The sequence below is a fragment of the Gopherus flavomarginatus genome, chromosome 1 (assembly GCF_025201925.1).
Source record: "Gopherus flavomarginatus isolate rGopFla2 chromosome 1, rGopFla2.mat.asm, whole genome shotgun sequence".
Lineage (NCBI taxonomy): Eukaryota > Metazoa > Chordata > Testudines > Testudinidae > Gopherus > Gopherus flavomarginatus.
The window spans coordinates 26230426-26248897 of record NC_066617.1 but is presented as its reverse complement, the minus strand read 5'-3'; the positions used below and the strand labels follow the sequence as shown (position 1 = coordinate 26248897).

Here is an 18472-nt window from a genome sequence, read left to right as displayed (position 1 = left end):
AAAAAATCAGGGAGGCTGTAATTATCTCAAAAGAAAATGTCACAAACCCAGGAAATTCAGACTGAAGGTTAAGCCTGAAAGAAATCAAGGCAAAATGTACAGTTGCAGTACCTAAACAATCTTATTTCTGTCCTGTAGAGATGTGAGAAGAAAATTCTGTCTTTAAACATTTAATTCAGACAAAAAATGCTAAAATGCCATAATCTGAATCATATTTTATATGGTGTCACTACAGGGAAGAATTATGGTTATTTGTGCATTTCCTTGGCTTGACATGTTTTGATATTTCAGATCTAACCCCAGCTCTGAATTTTTGGGTTTGTAATTCTTGGCTTTGTACCATCTGTAACTGTGACTTTATAAATATCTATTATTCTCCCTCTAAAATATTTCTTTTGCATATAATGTTGTATTCTAGCCTGAGATGTCAAAATAGAATTTAGTGGACTCTATCAATGCATATCCAGGTTTTGCATGTTGTATATATTCAGGGTATAATTTTTTTTGCAGTTGGTGTATTGCATTTTTTTAATTTTACCTAAAAACTAACCCAGTTGTCTACCAACTGGAATTCCCTGATTGTAGGAAATTTTATCCAATTTTAAGCAAAATGGGAATTTTCTGATTTTGCATTTTGATTGGTGGCACTTTGTAATTTTGGAAGTTCTTCATTAAGTGTCTTGAACAAAATGTTGCTTAGAAATATTATGAATACTGTTTGTTTTAAAGACCTCTTAGAAAAAGTTGTTAATGTAATTTCTCTCTAAAGTTTTGTTAAGAAGGTCCTTGGTGTGGTATTGAAACTCAGGAGACCACAGTGTATACATTTCTGAAATATATTTTGATTTTAAAATTTTGTTTTTATTAGATGCACCTTTGACCAAGCCTCTTACATTTTCACAATCTGCTGAAAGGCGTATACTGCAAGATCAGAATCTTCCTGAACAACCAGAATCTACAGTAAGTATGAGTGACAAGTACATGTTAATTTTTAGCTTCTGGAACTAACCTTTTGAATATACAGCCAAATGGTAAAAATATATATTTTTTAAATATTTATAATTGTTGATAAACTTCAACTAACCAAGTTAACTCCCCCCTTTTGCTTTAACTGGTAACCTATGTCAATTTAATTTTAAAAATTAAACCTGAGCTGCTTTTCTATGCTGTTGTTCTGAATTTTGAGTGCTAACATTCTGCATTTTTTGTTACCAATACTTCAGATGAAGTGGTAGCACAGAGCTCTTCTAGCTTTAAACAGGCATGAAAATTAAAATCAGAAACTGAACGTTCTATGAAATGAGTTAAATGCTACCCTACATTCAGACTACTCTCCTTTGCCTTCTGAAGTTACATTGCTAGGCACAATCCCTCTTTCCTTTCCATTGCAACCAACTACATTTCACCAATCCTTGCCCCATACAAAACTGTACACATGTTAAAGGTGACCTGCAATGAAAAAATAATTTATTACTGTGTAAATTAGGATTATGACTATCCTTTGATGTATAAGGATCTTGAGAAGATATTTTCCAAAAGGTGTTTTTCTTAATAGTACAAAAAGTATGAAGGTTTTACTGTTAGAGGAGGTCTTACATGATTGAGAAATGTGGGTTGGGAGGTTTTTGCCATCCAAGTGATTTTAGTTAAAGGGGTTAACAAAAACAGTTAAAATAAAAATCACTTTTTAATGTCTCAAATACGCTAAATGAAATATGATGACAAACCTACTTACTTTCCAGTTGTCAATTGTCTGTCAGGGTAGACTATGGGTAAAATTTCCGAGAACACTTAACTCACATTTTCAAAAGTGACTTAGTGATTTAGCACTTAGAAGTCTTTTGAAAATGGGACATGGGCTCCCAAGATACTTAAGCACTTTGGAAGCTTTTGCCCAAGGCTTGTATTTTTAATGTGAAAAAAATAAAACAAACCAAAAAACTCAGCCTATCAGACTTTCTTCATATCATTAAGAAGCTCCAAAAAAGAGAAGGGAAGACACATTGCGCACAGCCCAGTATATTTCTTTGCAGGTCCGCATTAAGAGCTCCTCCACATTATAATAGAAGTGTCCTTGACTTCAACCACAAGATAGAAAGTTGATTAAATAAATTGAAAACCTGTGAGAGTATTAAAATGTCCAAAACAACTTCCAAACCTGTAGGATGGAAGACTAAATTCTCGGCCTATGTAATAAACTGTCCTAACTATGCTAGAGATATAGAATGATCTTGTGCTAGTGGTGACCAAATCATGCAGCTACTTAACTGGTTAGTCAATTCCACTTTAATTCTATTCATTATTGCAGTCATTACTAATATGCTATATCAGGGGTGGCAAACTTCTTGGCCCGAGCATCAGGGTTGTGAAACTGTATGGCGGGCCAGGTAGGGAAAGTTGTGCCTCCCCAAACAGCCTGGCCCCCAACCCCTATGCACCCCAACTGCCCCCCTCAGAACTCCCAGCCTCTTCCCCCCCCACTCTTTGTCCCCTGACCGCCCTGTCCTGGGACTCCACCCTTTATCCAGCCCCCCCCACTCCCTGTCCCCTGACTGCACCCCAGAACCTCCTGCCCCTTATCCAACACCCCCCCCCCCCCATGCCACTCAGAGTGGAAGGAGCTTGCAGCTGCGCAGCCCGGCTGTAGCTAGTCGCGCAGCCCAGAGCACTGGCGGCACACTGAGTTGAGGCTCCAAGGAAGGGGGACGGGGGAGGGGTCAGAAGCTCAGGGACCAAACAGGATGGTCCTGTGGGATGGATGTGGCCTATGGGTCGTAGTTTGCCCTCTTCTATGTTAGATGGCTGCTGTGCTGAGATAGAGAAATATGAAAGATAAGGGAAAGGAACAACCTGAATGCAAATGTAATAGTGACGTGAATTAATTTCGTCGGTAACATTTTTGTAACAGGCGTCATATTAATATGTATGTTTGAAGTCCTAATGTTTTAAATACAACTTCCCTCTCTTTCCTCCTTGAATGTTGCCATTTTGGGGACACCCATTTGCCCTCAGCAGCTCACAAACCCCATGATCACCTTAATCATTGAGCTGTCATCTGAGCTTCTGCTACTGACTGTTTCCCCCTTCCCATATTCTGCTGGGAAGCAACAGTGTAGCATCTTCAATAAAAATACTATAACTTTAAATCAGTTTAGCACTGTATAAGTACAGAGGGTATAGAAAGTGGTATGTTTGCATCTGTTTGATATGCAATAGAAGTGTCAGCTGGAAGCAAACCTGAAGTCCCCCGAACTACTCTTGGAAAGATCAGAATAGCTATTTTTTACTTTTATAAAAAGCAAGAAAATGTGGATTTTGACAAAAATAAAGTAGAAATGTATCTTCATGGATGATGAATAGGGCCCTACCAAATCCATAACCGTGAAAAACACATCACGGACCATGAAACCTGGTCTCCCCTGTGAAATCTGGTCTTCTGTGTACTTTTACCTTATACCAGTGGTTCTCAACCGGGAGTACACGTACTCCTGGGAGTATGCAAAGGTCTTCCAAGGGGTACATCAACTCATCTAGATATTTGCCTAATTTTGCAAGAGGCTACATAAAAAGCACTAGCAAAGTCAGTACAGACTAAAATTTCATACACACAATGGCTTGTTTATATTGCTATATATAGTATATACTGAAATGTAAGTACAATATTTATATTCCAATTGATTTATTTTCTAATTGTATGGTAAAAATGAGTCAGCAATTTTTCAGTAATAGTGTCCTGTGACACTTTTTTTTTTTTTATTTTTTTGTATTTTGTTTGATATTTGTAAACAAGTAGTTTTTAAGTGAGGTGAAACTTGGGGTATGCAAGACAGATCAGAGTCCTGAAAGGGGTACAGGAGTCTGGAAAGATTGAGAACCCTATACTGTACAGACTTCACGGAGGAAGACCACCATTTCTCAAACTGGGGGTCCCAACCCAAAAGGAGGTTGTGAGGGGGGTGGGTCACAAGGTTATTGTAGGGGATCGCAGTGGTGCCATCCTTATTTCTGTGCTGCCTTCAGAGTTGGGTGGCCAGAGAGCAGAGTCTGCTGGCCAGACATCCAGCTCTAAGGGCGGTGCCCCACAAGCAGCAGCACAGAAGTAAGGGTGGCAAATACTATACCATGTCATCCTTCCTTCTGAGCTGCTGCTGGCAGCAGTGCTGCCGTCAGAGCTGGGCTCTGGGTCAGCAGCTGCCGCTCTGTCCACCCAACTCTGAAGGCAGCGCCACCATGAGCAGCAGTGCAGAAGTAAGGCAGGCAGTACCGTGAGCCCCCTCCAATAACCTTGTGACACCTCCCACACATGCACACAATCACCTTTTGGGTAAGGACCCCTACAGTTTTACCACTGTGAAATTTCAGATTTACATATCTGAAATCATGAAATGACAATTTTTAAAATCCTGCGACCGTGAAATTGACCAAAATGGACCATGAATTTAGTAGGGCCCTAACTAGTAAATGAAAAAATGAATAAACTTGAAAAGCTTTCCAGGTCATCTTTAATGCATCATAACTTGCATTATTTTGCCAACGTTCCAGAATGGAAACAATGATTTTAATAGTAATTCATGTATTAACTATCAGCTCTTGTTACCATGAGTCTATCATACTTTTACATTGAGTCTTCTGTAGCCTCCGGCCCCAGCACTTGCCTGGCTCCGCCTGTTTGGCTGGTGCTCCAGCCAGGGATTGGGGTCAAGGCAACAGGGCTTGCCCCCGCTCTGGTGCCGACAAGCCCCCACGCCCTGGCCTCATTCCCCAACAGAAGCACCAGGTGAGCGAAGCAGGGCAAGCCCCCACACCTAACCCTGCTCTCTGGCAGAAGCGCTGGGCGGAGCGGATTGGGGGATGGTGGCACCCCAATTGGCTGGGGCCCCTAGGCATGACCTAGTGGTAATCCACCACTAGGAGGGGCAGGCAAGCGAGTGTGCGGCTTGGCAGCAGAGGAGCTCCTCAAAAAAGGTAGGCCTGCCTCCTCAGGGAGCCAGGCCTGGCATGGGGCAGTGGGACAAGAACAGGTGCTGGGACTCATGCATGCTGGAGAGCTGCATCTCCTCCAAGAGCTGGGTGCGCATTCAGGGCCCCAGGGGGACCCTAGCCAGAACCTCCATCACCCTACGCAAAGCCTGCTAGAAGGGTTCGGGGGAGGTGGGGCCCCTCACCTTCCTGTCATTGCCTGCCCACCCAAATGTCCCATCCTGACTGCACCACTGGTAGGAAGTGTAAAATTTTCAAATTCTGCTTATGGTATCTCCTTCCAAAAATGTTTGCTTTTACCTTGAATCTCAGACATTCTTTAACAAATTATTTTGAGGTATCCTACAGACATTTAAAATACAATATTTCATATTAACAGGGCTTGAAAACAGCTGGATGTGTAAAACTTGGTAAGTGATTGATTTAGTTCTTAAATATAAATGAAACTTTCAAACTAACAACTTGCTTTGTTACTAGTCTGTGAATTGCCTTGAAGTAATGGTGGGAGGCCAAAAGGAGTTAGTTACCCTGTTTGCACTAGCTACTGAATTGATCTAGCTGCAGGGGATGTGCATTGCATAGTCACCAAACATCTTAAATTCTTTATCCTTTTTTAAATCTACAATAGTTTTTGTAGCCTATAGCCTGTTGCACTTTGTCACAATAATAGTTAGGTTTACAACAACCTGACTTAAAAATTATTCCTACCCAATTGTAGCTGTTATACTAATGTACAAACGAAGTCTTATCTTTTCACCTTGATTTCCAAACTACTCTTTTACTTCTGTATGTACTATATAAATATTGAATTAATTTTCATTTTATTTTACAATATGAGCTAATTTTCACAAACACTCTAACCTCATTAATGAAGCTCCAAAATAAATTGGTGTAAGCCTGAAGTATTTACAATGAATTCTGTTCTGTTGCTCAGAAGCACCAAATATAAGCTGAAGGGAAAGCATGAATGCAGCTACTTATATGAATATATTAAAGATACTGTGAATTTAAATCATATTTTACATAGTTACCTTTGACACTAGTTGGTTAGAAGATAAAAACGGAAAGGAATTTTTAAATCATCTTTACTTCATATTGAAATAAGTGAAACTTTAATATGTGGATTTCGCTAAGATTGGTCAGTGAAGACCAGTGGTATTAGTTCAACTGCTGAAATTTTACTATAAGCACTTTCACTTCTCAGTGTTGCAGTGCCTGGGTTACAAACATTTCAGGGAAGTGTTAAAAGAAAAAACTGTTTCTACTGGAATGAAAACATTCCTGTTAGTCATAGATTTTATAAAGGCTGTTTTCTACAGAGGGTAAAATTTAAATCAAGTTTGACTTGAAAGCATCATTTTGAAATTAAGAATACCACAAAAATTGCTTGCCTAACATATTAAAATCTCTTGTTTTCCAGATAATCTTGAAATGGGCGACAAAACACCAGCTGATCCTATACCTCAGATTCCTCTTTCCAGTTCCACTGATATAAGAGGTCAAATTACAGAAATTCCAGTAGAAATCACAGATATTGGTAATTGCCATTCATTCAAAACTGACCCTTTTATGTATTTGTTTAAATTTAGTACATAAATATATAAATGTTTACTCATTCAGTATATGCATTCCATTTAGTAGCACTTTTTAAAAGTAGCATCCTTTAAAACATGGAAGTTAAATTCTATTGAGGAAAATAGAAAGAAGCATAAACTCAGGAAAATCAAGTGTAAAAATATAATTAGGAAGGCCAAAAGAGAATTTGAAGAACAGCTAGCCAGAGACTCAAAGTAATTGCAAGAAGTGTTTTAAGTACATTCAAAAGCAGGAAGCCTGCTAAATAACCAGTGGGGCCAATGGATGATTGAGATGCTAAAGGAGCACTCAAAGATAATGCCATTGTGGAGAAACTAAATGAATTCTTTACATCGGTCTTCACGGCTGACAATGTAAGGGAAATTCCCAAACCTGGGCTATTCTCTTTAGGTGACAAATCTGAGGAACTGCCCCAGATTGAGGTGTCAGTAGAAGAGGCTTTGGAACAAATTGATAAACTAAACCATAATAAGTCACCAGGGCCAGATGGTATTTACCCAAAAGTTCTGAAGAAACTCAAATGAGAAATGGCAGAATTAACAACTGTGGTATGTAAACTGTCATAAATCAGCTTCTGTAGTAGATGACTGGAGGATAGCTAATGTGACACCAATTTTTAAAAAGGGCGCCAGAGGCAATCCCAGCAATTACAGGCTGGTGAGCCTTACTTCAGCACCAGGCAAGTTGGTTGAAACTATATAATAAAGAACAGAATTGTCAGACACACAGAAGAACATGATTTGTTGAGGAGGAGTCAACATTGCTTTTGTAAAGGAAATCATGCCTCACCAATCTACTAGAATTCAGAGGGAGTCAACAAGCATGTGGACAAGAGGAATCCAGTGGATATAGTGTACTTAAACTTTTCAGAAAGCCTTTGACAAAGGCTCTTAAGCAAAGTAAGCTGTCATGGGATAAGAGGGAAGGTTCTCTCATGGACTGGTAACTGGTTAAAAGATACAAAACACAGGGTAGGAATAAGTGGTCAGTTTTCATAATGGAGAGATGTAAATAGAGGAGTCCTGCCAAGGATATGTACTGAGACTTGTGCTGTTCAACACATTCATAAATGATCTGGGAAAAGGGTTGAACAGTGAGGTGGCAAAATTTGCAGATGATAGAAAATTACTTAAAGTCCAGAGCACACTGAGAAGAGTTACAAAGGGATCTCACCAAACTGAGTGACTGGGCAACAAAATGGCAGATGAAATTCACTGTTGATAAATGCAAAGTAATGCACTTGGAAAACATAATACCAACTATACATATAAAATGTTGGGGTCTAAATTAGCTGTTACCACTCAAGAAGGAGGTCTTGGAGTTCTTCTTCAAGTGATTGCTCATATCCATTCCAGGTAGGTGTGCACGCCGCGCGTGTATGTTTGCCGGAAACTTTTTACCCTAGCAACTCCAGTGGGCCGGCAGGTCGCCCCCTAGAGTGGCGCCACTATGGCACTTGATATATACCCCTGCCGGCCCGCCCGCTCCTCAGTTCCTTCTTACCGCCGTGTCGGTTGCTGGAACTGTGGAGTGCGGCTTGCTGTCCTCCACGTACCTAGCTCTCTTGTACGCTGTTCATAGTCGTAGTTGTAAATAGTTTTATAGACAGTTTAAAGTAGTATATTAGTTAGTTGTTTATTGTATATAGTTGTATAACTTGTTCGCGGGTGGGCCGTTGCCCTTCCCGGCACCCGGCACCGGGCTCATGCCTGGTTCGCCGGGCTTCAAGCAGTGCTCGGCATGCAAGAAGCCGATGCCGACTAGCGATCCCCACAACGCGTGCCTCAAGTGCCTGCGGGAATCGCACATCATTGAGAAGTGTCGTATATGCAAGGCCTTTAAGCCTCGCACAAAGAAGGAGAGGGATCAAAGACTCCGCGCTCTCCTAATGGAAGCGGCACTGACTCCGGTACCGGTGGCGCAACCGGCCACTTCTATTCCGGCACCGGACCGCGCCGGCACCAGCAAGACTCCCCGGCACCGTCCATCCCTGGCACCGGGAGCAGATCCAAGACCCTCGACGTCTGCAACACCATCTAGGCAGGCTCGAGTGGAACGCCCGGCACCTACCTTGGCCGCGGCACCGCCTGCAGGGCTGCTGTCGACTCCGGGTCTGGAAGGTCCATCGAGTCCAGCCCCTCCTAGCTCCTCCTTGAGATCAGGGGTCGAGCTGTTGGTCCCATCTACGCCGGAGACCTTCGCCTCGGCACGGGACTTGATAGCGCTCACGGAGCCATCGCAGCCTCAAACGACGGCACCCCCGGGACGGGTAACCTCCAGAGGCAAACCGATGCTGAGAGCGCTGTCTCTGGAGTCCAGGCACCGATCGCCCCGGAGACGTGAACGCTCGCGCTCTGGGCGCCGCTCGCAGTCCCGGCACCGTTCTCCTCGGCGGTACCGGTCGCACTCGCGGCGCCGATCAGCATCTGCACGGTCCCGGGCTGGCTCCTCTTACCACCGGCACCGAGACTCTAGGAGCCGTTCACCTCGGCGTTCAGCTCCTCAGTCGACCTCCCGGCACCGAGCCGGTGGTAGGTCCCGATCCCGGTCGACCTCCCGGCACCGCGTCGGTGGCAGGTCCCGGTCTCCACTGCCATCCCGGCACCGCGCTGAACGAAGATCGCGGTCCCGCTCTCGGCACCAACCTCAAGGCAGATCCCGATCCAGATCCCGGCACCGACTACCACGCCGTTCCCAGTCCAGATCCCAGCACCGGTACAACTCGCGGTACCGATCCTCGGCACCGAAGAGATCGTCAGCATATAGAGAGGTCTATCAAACTGGCTCAGTGCCTCCCTGGCCTTCAAGGGAACCATCCGTGTCCTCTCAGGCAGAGCGCGCCTATACGCTGGGCCAGAACAGACACTCGGCCCCGTTTCAGGACCCTCCACCTCAGGAACGAGGGCCTCAACAGTGGGGGTTTTGGACCCCATGGGCGTACCGCCAAGCCCAGGGTCCGCAACATATCACTCCCTGCCCTGCGGCAGAACGCAGGCCACCAGAGGCAACGGTGTCTAGACCCCCTCCCTCCCCGGAAGCAGAAGACAGGTCCAGCCACCAGGACCCAGAGCTCCCTCCAGTGACGGAGGTGCAGCCCCAGACAGAACCCCCCGTGGACGCTCTGTTGCCAGGGGTTTCCTCGTTGTCTTCCCCTGATGAGGCAATGGCGGGTACATCGTCCTCCAGCCCTCCTCCCCTAGATCTTAGGGCACACCAGGACCTCTTCCGACGCGTGGCACAGAACCTGGACATTCAAGCAGAGGAGGTCTCTGAAATCGAGGACCCTGTGGTGAGCATCCTCTCCGCCGATGCGCCCACCAGAGTGGCCCTGCCTTTCATCAAGACTATTCAGGCCAACGCCGCTACTATCTGACAGTCACCGGCCTCCATCCCTCCGACCGCTCGAGGATTGGAAAGGAAGTACATGGCCCCCTCGAAGGGCTATGAATACTTGCACGTTCACCCGACACCCTGCTCCCTTGTGGTCCAGTCGGTGAACGACAGGGAGCGCCATGGTCAAGAGGCCCCGGCGCCCAAGTCTAAGGAGGCGAGGCGGATGGACCTCCTGGGACGCAAGGTCTATTCAGCGGGGGCGCTACAGCTCAGGGTCTCGAACCAGCAGGCCCTCCTTAGCCGCTACTCCTTTAACTCTTGGGTGGCGGCGGGAAAATTTGCAGAGCTGTTACCGCAGGACGCCCATCAGGAGTTTACCACCATTCTGGATGAGGGCAAAAAGGTAGCGAGGACCTCGCTACAAGCCTCCTTAGATGCTGCGGACTCGGCCGCTCGAACCCTTGCCTCGGGCTTACGATGCGCCGCATTTCCTGGCTTCAGGTCTCTGGCCTTTTGCCAGAGCTCCAGCATACTATCCAGGACCTCCCCTTCGAAGGCCAGGGCCTGTTTTCTGATAAGACAGACCCCAGACTAAAGGACCTTAAAGACAATAGGGTCATAATACGGTCTTTGGGGATGCATACGCCTGCGACACAGCGCAGGCCATTCCAGCAGCAGAACCAACAACAGCAGCATCGGCCGTATCCTCAGTTCCGTCCACGACAGGACCTCACTAGGCGCCGCGGCAGGAACAACCGACGCAGACAGTCGGGTGGCCAAACGGGGCAAAACCAAGGCTCCGCCAAGGCCCCTCCCGGACCCAAGCCTTCATTTTGAAGGTGCGCCCGAGGGCGCAGTACCAGTTTCCCCTCCGGATCCTTCCCCGCAGTTTTCCAACCGTCTTTCATTTTTCCTCCCGGCGTGGACCCAAATAACATCGGACTGTTGGGTCTTGCGCACTGTGCAGGCCGGTTATCGCCTGCAGTTTTCATCCTGCCCTCCCCCCCACCCTCATCCCTCTTCAGGGACCCCTCTCACGAGCAGTTCCTCCGTCAGGAGGTGCAGATGCTCCTCGTCAAGGGAGCCATAGAGGAGGTTCCAGAGAGCGAGAAGGGCAAGGGGTTTTATTCCCGCTACTTTCTAATCCCCAAGTCCAACGGGGGCCTCAGGCCTATCCTCGACCTGCGGGAACTCAACAAGTATATGGTGAAGTTGAAGTTGCGTATGGTATCCCTTGGAACCATCATCCCATCCCTGGATCCCGGAGACTGGTACGCCGCCCTCGACATGCAGGACGCTTACTTCCATATCGCCATATCCCCCCAGCACAGGTGTTTCCTCCGCTTTGTGGTCAACCGCCAACATTATCAATTTGCGGTCCTCCCGTTTGGCCTCTCTACGGCCCCGAGGGTGTTCACGAAATGCATGGCAGTCGTCGTCGCATACCTTCGGGGCGGCCGCATTCACGTGTTCCCCTGCCTCGACGACTGGCTGATCCGGGGCACATCGGAGCTGCAGGTCCGCGACCACGTCCGCAGGATCAGCAGCCTCTTTGCTGCCCTAGGCCTCGTGATCAACGTGGACAACTCTGCTCCCCACGCAGAGGATAGAGTTCATCGGGGCTGTTCTGGACTCTACCCTAGCCAGGGCCTTGCTACCCTTGCCCAGGTTCCAGTCACTGTCGACCATCATTCTGCGCTTGCAGGCGGCCCCGCTGACCTCTCTAAGAACATGTCTGGCCCTCCTGGGAGATATGGCGGCCTGTACGTTCGTGACAGTGTATGCCCGACTCCGCATGAGACCTCTTCAATCTTGGCTCATCTCACAGTACCGGCCGGCCAGACATTCGTTGGACACAGTTGTCACCATTCCCCAAAGGGTACTGGACTCCCTTCGGTGGTGGCTGGACCAGTCCGTAGTCTGTGCGGGGCTCCCGTTCCATCCGCCCCAGCCCTCGGCATCCCTGACGACGGACACCTCAGATCTGGACTGGGGGGCGCACTGCGGCGCCCGAAGAACTCAGGGCCTGTGGAAACCTCGGGAGCTGGACCTCCGTATCAACATACGGGAGTTGAGAGCGGTCCGTCTTGCTTGTCAAGCGTTCGTCCATCACCTTCAAGGTCGTTGTGTCGCGGTGTTCACGGACAACACGACGACTATGTTCTACATCAACAAGCAGGGCAGCACCAGGTCCTCTCCCCTATGTCTTGAGGCGATGCGTCTCTGGGAGTTTTGTATAGCCCATGCCGTTCACCTTTCCGCCTCCTATCTCCCGGGAGTACGAAACACTCTAGCGGATCGACTGAGCAGGTCCTTCCGCTCACACGAGTGGTCCCTCCGCCCAGACGTCGCCCTCTCACTCTTCCAGAGGTGGGGTCGTCCCCAGATGGACCTCTTCGCGTCCAGGGAGAACAGGAAATGTCAAACATTCTGCTCCTTTCAGGGTCGGGAGCCCGGGTCCATAGCGGATGCCTTCCTGATCCCATGGGCGACCCACCTGTTTTACGCGTTCCCTCCCTTTCCGCTGATACACAGGGTCCTCCTCAAGGTGCGCAGAGACAGAGCTCGTGTGATTCTGATAGCTCCAGCGTGGGCCAGACAACATTGGTACCCCATGTTGCTGGACCTCTCAGTAGCCAACCCAGTTGCCCTGCCCCGTCATCCGGACCTGATCACCCAGGACCACGGCAGGCTCTGTCACCCGGACCTTCGGTCTCTGCACCTTACGGCATGGCTCCTGCGTGGTTGACCGGCTCCGAGTTACGCTGCTCTACCCCGGTTCGGGAGGTTTTCCTGGGCAGTAGAAAGCCTTCCACCAGGGCTACTTACTCGGCTAAGTGGAAGCGTTTCTCCTGTTGGTGTTCGGAGAAAGGTCTTCTCCCTATGGAGATTCCCATCACCACTATTCTGGACTACATCTGGTCCCTCAAGGCCCAGGGTCTGGCGTTATCGTCCCTTCGGGTTCACCTAGCGGCTATCTCCACGTTTCATCCTGGAGGGGACGGACGTTCCGTCTTCTCCCACCCTATGGTGGCGAGATTCCTGAAGGGACTGGAACGTCTATATCCACAGATCCGCCCTCCTGCCCCTTCATGGGATCTCAACCTGGTCCTAACTCGGCTCATGGGTCCTCCATTTGAGCCGTTAGCTACTTGCTCCCTGCTCTATCTCTCATGGAAGACCACCTTCCTAGTGGCCATCACCTCAGCTAGACGGGTGTCGGAACTACGGGCCCTCACAGTAGATCCCCCGTATACGGTCTTCCATAAAGACAAGGTGCAGCTGAGACCACACCCTGCCTTTCTTCCCAAGGTGGTCTCAGCTTTCCACATTAACCAAGAGATCTTCCTCCCCGTCTTTTTCCCAAAGCCCCATTCGTCCCGCAGGGAGCAACAGCTCCACTCGCTAGATGTCCGTCGGGCGCTAGCGTTTTATGTGGACAGGACCAAACCGTTCCGCAAGTCCCCCCAGTTATTCGTGGTGGTAGCGGACCAGGTCAAGGGACTACCGATTTCCTCGCAGAGGATATCTTCCTGGGTTACCTCCTGTATCAGGACCTGTTATGACCTGGCCAACATTCCGGCGGGCCGTGTGACTGCTCACTCCACCAGAGCGCAGGCATCATCGCTGGCTTTCCTTGCTCGCGTGCCGATCCAAGACATTTGTAGGGCGGCGACCTGGTCATCGGTCCACACATTCGCTTCCCATTACGCCCTGGTTCAGCAGTCCAGAGATGATGCGGCCTTTGGCTCTGCAGTGCTCCAGGCCGCGACTTCTCACTCCGACCCCACCACCTAGGTAAGGCTTGGGATTCACCTACCTGGAATGGATATGAGTAATCACTCAAAGAAGAAAAGACGGTTACTCACCTTGTAACTGGTGTTCTTCGAGATGTGTTGCTCATATCCATTCCACACCCGCCCTCCTTCCCCACTGTCGGAGTAGCCGGCAAGAAGGAACTGAGGAGCGGGCGGGCCGGCAGGGGTATATATCAAGTGCCATAGTGGCGCCACTCTAGGGGGCGACCTGCCGGCCCATTGGAGTTGCTAGGGTAAAAAAGTTTCCGGCAAACGTGCACGCGTGGCGCGCACACCTACCTGGAATGGATATGAGCAACACATCTCGAAGAACACCAGTTACAAGGTGAGTAACCGTCTTTTATTGTGGATAGTTCTCTTAACATCCACTCAGTGTGCAGCAACAGTCAAAACAGCTAACAGAATATTGGGAATAATTAAGAAAAGGATAGATAATAAGACAGAAAATATTATATTGCCTCTATATAAATCCATGGTACACCCACATCTTCAATACTGCGTGCAGATGTGGTCGTCCCATCTCAAAAAAAAAAAATTGGAATTGGAAAAGATTCAGGGTATGGAATAGCTTCAGTATGAGGAGAGATTAATAAGACTGGGATGTTTCGGCTTAGAAAAGAGACAACTAATAGGGGATATTGAAGAGGTCTATAAAATCATAATAGATATGGAGAAAATAAATAAGGAAGTGTTATTTATTCCTTCACATAACACAAGAACTAGGCATCGCCAAATGAAATTAGTAGGCAGCAAGTTTAACACAAACGTGAGGAAGTATTTCGTCACACAACACGCAGTAAACCTGTGGAACAATTAGCCAGAGGATGTTGTGAAGGCCAAGGCTATAATAGGGTTCAAAAAAGAACTAGATAAAGTAATGGAGGATAGGTCCATCAACGGCTATTAGCCAGGATGGGCAGGGACAGTGTCCCTAGCATTTGTTTGCCAGAAGCTGGGAATGGGTGAAAGGGAATGGATCACTTGATAATTACCTGTTCTGTTCATTCCCTGTGAAGCACCTGGCATTGGCCACTGTTGGAATACAGAATACTGGTCTATATGGACCTATGGTCTAACCCAGTACGGCTGTTCTTATATTCTTCAGGAGCATAAAACTCTAAAAGTACACACATAAACAGATTTGGTATTAAGCTATTATGGGTTACTTTTACTAAAATGCAAAAGCACTTTAATAGTATTAGCTACATCTGCAATAGAAGGGTTTGCCAGCCTAGCTATACTAGGCACTAGACCCCGCTTAAAGATTTTGACAACTAGTGCTGTAAATTTTAATCTCCTAGTTGCAATAAAGTAGAGCAGCTACTGTAAATATGAATCTTAGTATATTCCTTTCAGAAATGGAGCGTACTGTAATGTACTTTTATTTGAATTTCCTTTTTGAAACTGTCCATGTATTGTCATATTTTACTCATACAATTATTTGGGTTTCTAAGTATGTAATCGATCCTCACTTGCATGTTTATAGAGTCTGCAAAATTATGCTTTAATTATTACAACACATTTTCACTGTATAATTATGAAAACCTGGGAAAATAAACAATTTTCCAAAATCATGGTATTTGGGGGAACAAAATAAGCAAATTATAAAAGACTGTAATTTGGCGTTGTGGATTAAGTACCTTCCAAATTTGAGTTTAAATAGTGAAATATAAAAGTATCTCATTCATGTTTGTCGTTATTACAAGCATCTTGCGTTTATAACTCTTGTATTGAGACTACATGAAGTTTTGTAAGTCCCTGAAAATAGGAATATCTTAAGTGGGAGATGCTGAAACAACTTTAACAATAGCAATTCTTCTCAATGCTAATATTTCTGAATTTGCTTTTTTCAAAGTTGACACAATTTAAATGTTTTCTGTTTTTAGGTTTTGGTAACCGTTGTGGAAAGCCAAGAGGACCAAGAGAGCCACCATCAGAATGGACATGATGAAAAAGAAAATGGTCACTCTGGAAAAGTCAAGTGCCACTGAAAACTAAATAAATAGTATTCCACTCTTTACTTTTTGGGGACTAACACACAACAGTGTAGTTATAACTACAGAATGGTACACTTTTTACTTTACATCCCGCATAAAACCTTAAATATTATTCACAACAGTGGATTCCAGTATTACAACCTAACTTTTTGCTGGGGCCATCTACCTGCCTTATTACACCTAGGAGAAAGTATTACATATGGTTTATTTTTGACTTCCAAGTATTATTGCCTTAATGTCTTTTAACCCTGTTACACGCTGCTTGTAGACATTTGTTAATATAGTAATACTTTTGACAAATTGAGTTTGTGGACTACTTTTTGCTAACTTTTGATTACCATGTATGCATTATTTTGTATATGTACAGGGCAAGTAGGAATATAATTTGATAAAGTTGCAATCATAAAATATTAACAGAAGATGTAAGAAATCTCTGCATGTTCTAAATTCGTATGTATCTTATTTGTAAATTATTTGCCCTGAAATTTTAGAAAACCATTTCTGATTTAAAAACAAAAAAAATTCTGGACATACAGCCAGAATTGCAGGTTTGCAGAGATAAAGATTGTAATACGTTTTGTAAATTGTAAGCAAAAGGTTATTTTTATATTATATACTATTGGTCAGACCTAATTTGTTCTGTTTTTCATCTAGTCATGGAGATTCAGTAAGTGCCTTGGAACAATATTGAATTCTCTTAGCCTATGTATGTTGCTTCAGTGTTTGAGTTCATCTGGGTTTAGAAATTTATAAAAACAAAAAAAAATGTATCTGACCTGCCAGTAAAATAGAACTCATTCTAAGTAACCAACACTCGTTAGTTTTCATTTTAATATTTCATAAGTTTCAATTTATAGAGATGAATTTCCTAAAAACTTCCTACATAATAACTGGTTTAATGCTACAGTATAATATGGTGTGTATTTCTACTTTTGTACAAACATTTCAGGACACACTGGTAAAGGGACTATTTGAGAGCCATTATTTTCCATTTGTGCTGGTAAAAGTAGTATTTTGATCATTCAGCAAGTGTGTGTATGTGTGAAAGCAACTTATCATACGAAGATTCACATAGAGCCCTTGCAGCTACACTGTATCTTGGCAGCATACCATGCCAAGGATTAATCCTTATAAGGATTCTCTACTTATAAACTTTGTTTCTGTAATAATGATAGACTCTTTAAATTAAAGAAAGTACCTCAAAATTTCATTGAGTGTTTTTACTTATAAGGAACATGTATATTATTCAAAAGTGAACTAGAATACATTTGGGGTCGGCCAGGTCATATTCAGCTGTTTAAGTTTGCAGTTCTTCAGTGCTCATTACTGTAAAAATGAAACTGAACCTAATGGATGCTAAAAATATATATTTTCTGTCAACTTTCTTAGAGCTTCTGCCTAATTACAATGCAAAAAAAAAAAGTAGAAATGAGCTTAGTAGTAAAACACATGAAAAAAAACTTTATAACCTGTTTTTATTAATGAAAATAGTGACTGAAACCTTCATACATAAGTATCTGCTGTTCTGGACACTAGTCATAGATTTGACAGTGTCTTTTCTACCACAGTGGGGGGGCAATTTAGTCATTTTTCCTCTGTTTCTCTGATTTCAGGCTCACTGCTGTCCACAACAGAGAGCTTTAGAAAGTGAGAAGTTAATCTAGCAGACTTCTGTAGAATTGGTGGTTCTTCACGTAGTTGCAGTCAGGTGTGTGTTGCCCAGCACACGGAAGCTAGGGAATTTTGCTTAGCAGTACCTGTTTGGATGGTGCTCTGGCCCTTCCCCTCACTATTAAAGGACAGCACCCCCCACCCCCCTTAGTTCCTTTTCAGCACTCAAGGCTAGAGTCGGAGCATTCTGTGTGGTGTTTCACCTCACACTGTTTGTTTCTCTGGGAATTTATTGTATATAGTTCATTGTTAGTGTAGCTTAGTAGTGCCCTTAGGTTAAGTTACAGTAATTAGCATGGATAGTTGCCCTGGGTGATGCCCCTACCAGGGTTTAAACATTGTCTGTTGTGTGGGGTAGCTATCCCCAGTAGTGACCCTCTCACATGGTTTTTGTTGTGCCTGCAAAAGGAGCACATTTAGGAAAGGTTCTCTATATACAGTTCAATTAAGAAGAGGATAAAGATGACAAGAGACCTTGGGTATGTCTACAATATAGGATTATTCCGATTTTTACATAAACCGGTTTTGTAAAACAGATGGTATAAAGTCAAGTACACACAGCCGCATTAAGCACATTAATTCGGTGGTGTGCATCCATGTACCGAGGCTAGCATTGATTTCCGGAGGATTGCACTGTGGGTAGCTTTCCTGTAGCTGTCCCATAGTTCTCGCAGTCTCCCCCGCCTATTGGAATTCTGGGTTGAGATCCCAATGCAAAAACAGTGTCGTGGGTGATTCTGGGTAAATGTTATCACTCAATCCTTCCTCCGTGAAAGCAACGGCAGACAATCATTTCGCACCCTTTTTCCCTGGATTGCCCTGGCAGACGCCGTAGCATGGCAACCATGGAGCCCATTTTGCCTTTTGTCACTGTCACCATATGTGTACTGGATGCTGCTGACAGACGCGGTACTGCAGTGCTACACAGCAGCATTCATTTGCCTTTGCAAGGTAGCAGAGGCGGTTACCATCCCTATTGCACCGTCTGCCATGCCATTGTAAATTGGCGATGAGATGACGGTTATCAGTCGTTCTGTACCGTCTGCTGCTGTCATGGATGCTCCTGGCTGGCCTCAC

The 18472-nt window shown here is 45.5% G+C and overlaps 1 protein-coding gene across 1 annotated transcript in view; it reads left to right on the top strand.

The window, feature by feature from the left end:
• Window positions 1-16934, top strand: part of PTPN12 (protein tyrosine phosphatase non-receptor type 12) — a 169837-nt gene extending 152903 nt beyond the window's left edge. The window contains exons 15-18 of the mRNA XM_050936860.1: window positions 869-960; window positions 5360-5390; window positions 6401-6517; window positions 15614-16934. Of these exons, the coding sequence (XP_050792817.1) occupies window positions 869-960; window positions 5360-5390; window positions 6401-6517; window positions 15614-15675 (302 nt within the window). The 3' untranslated portion in view covers window positions 15676-16934. The remainder of the gene's footprint in view (window positions 1-868; window positions 961-5359; window positions 5391-6400; window positions 6518-15613) is intronic.
• Window positions 16935-18472: the final 1538 nt, after the last annotated feature.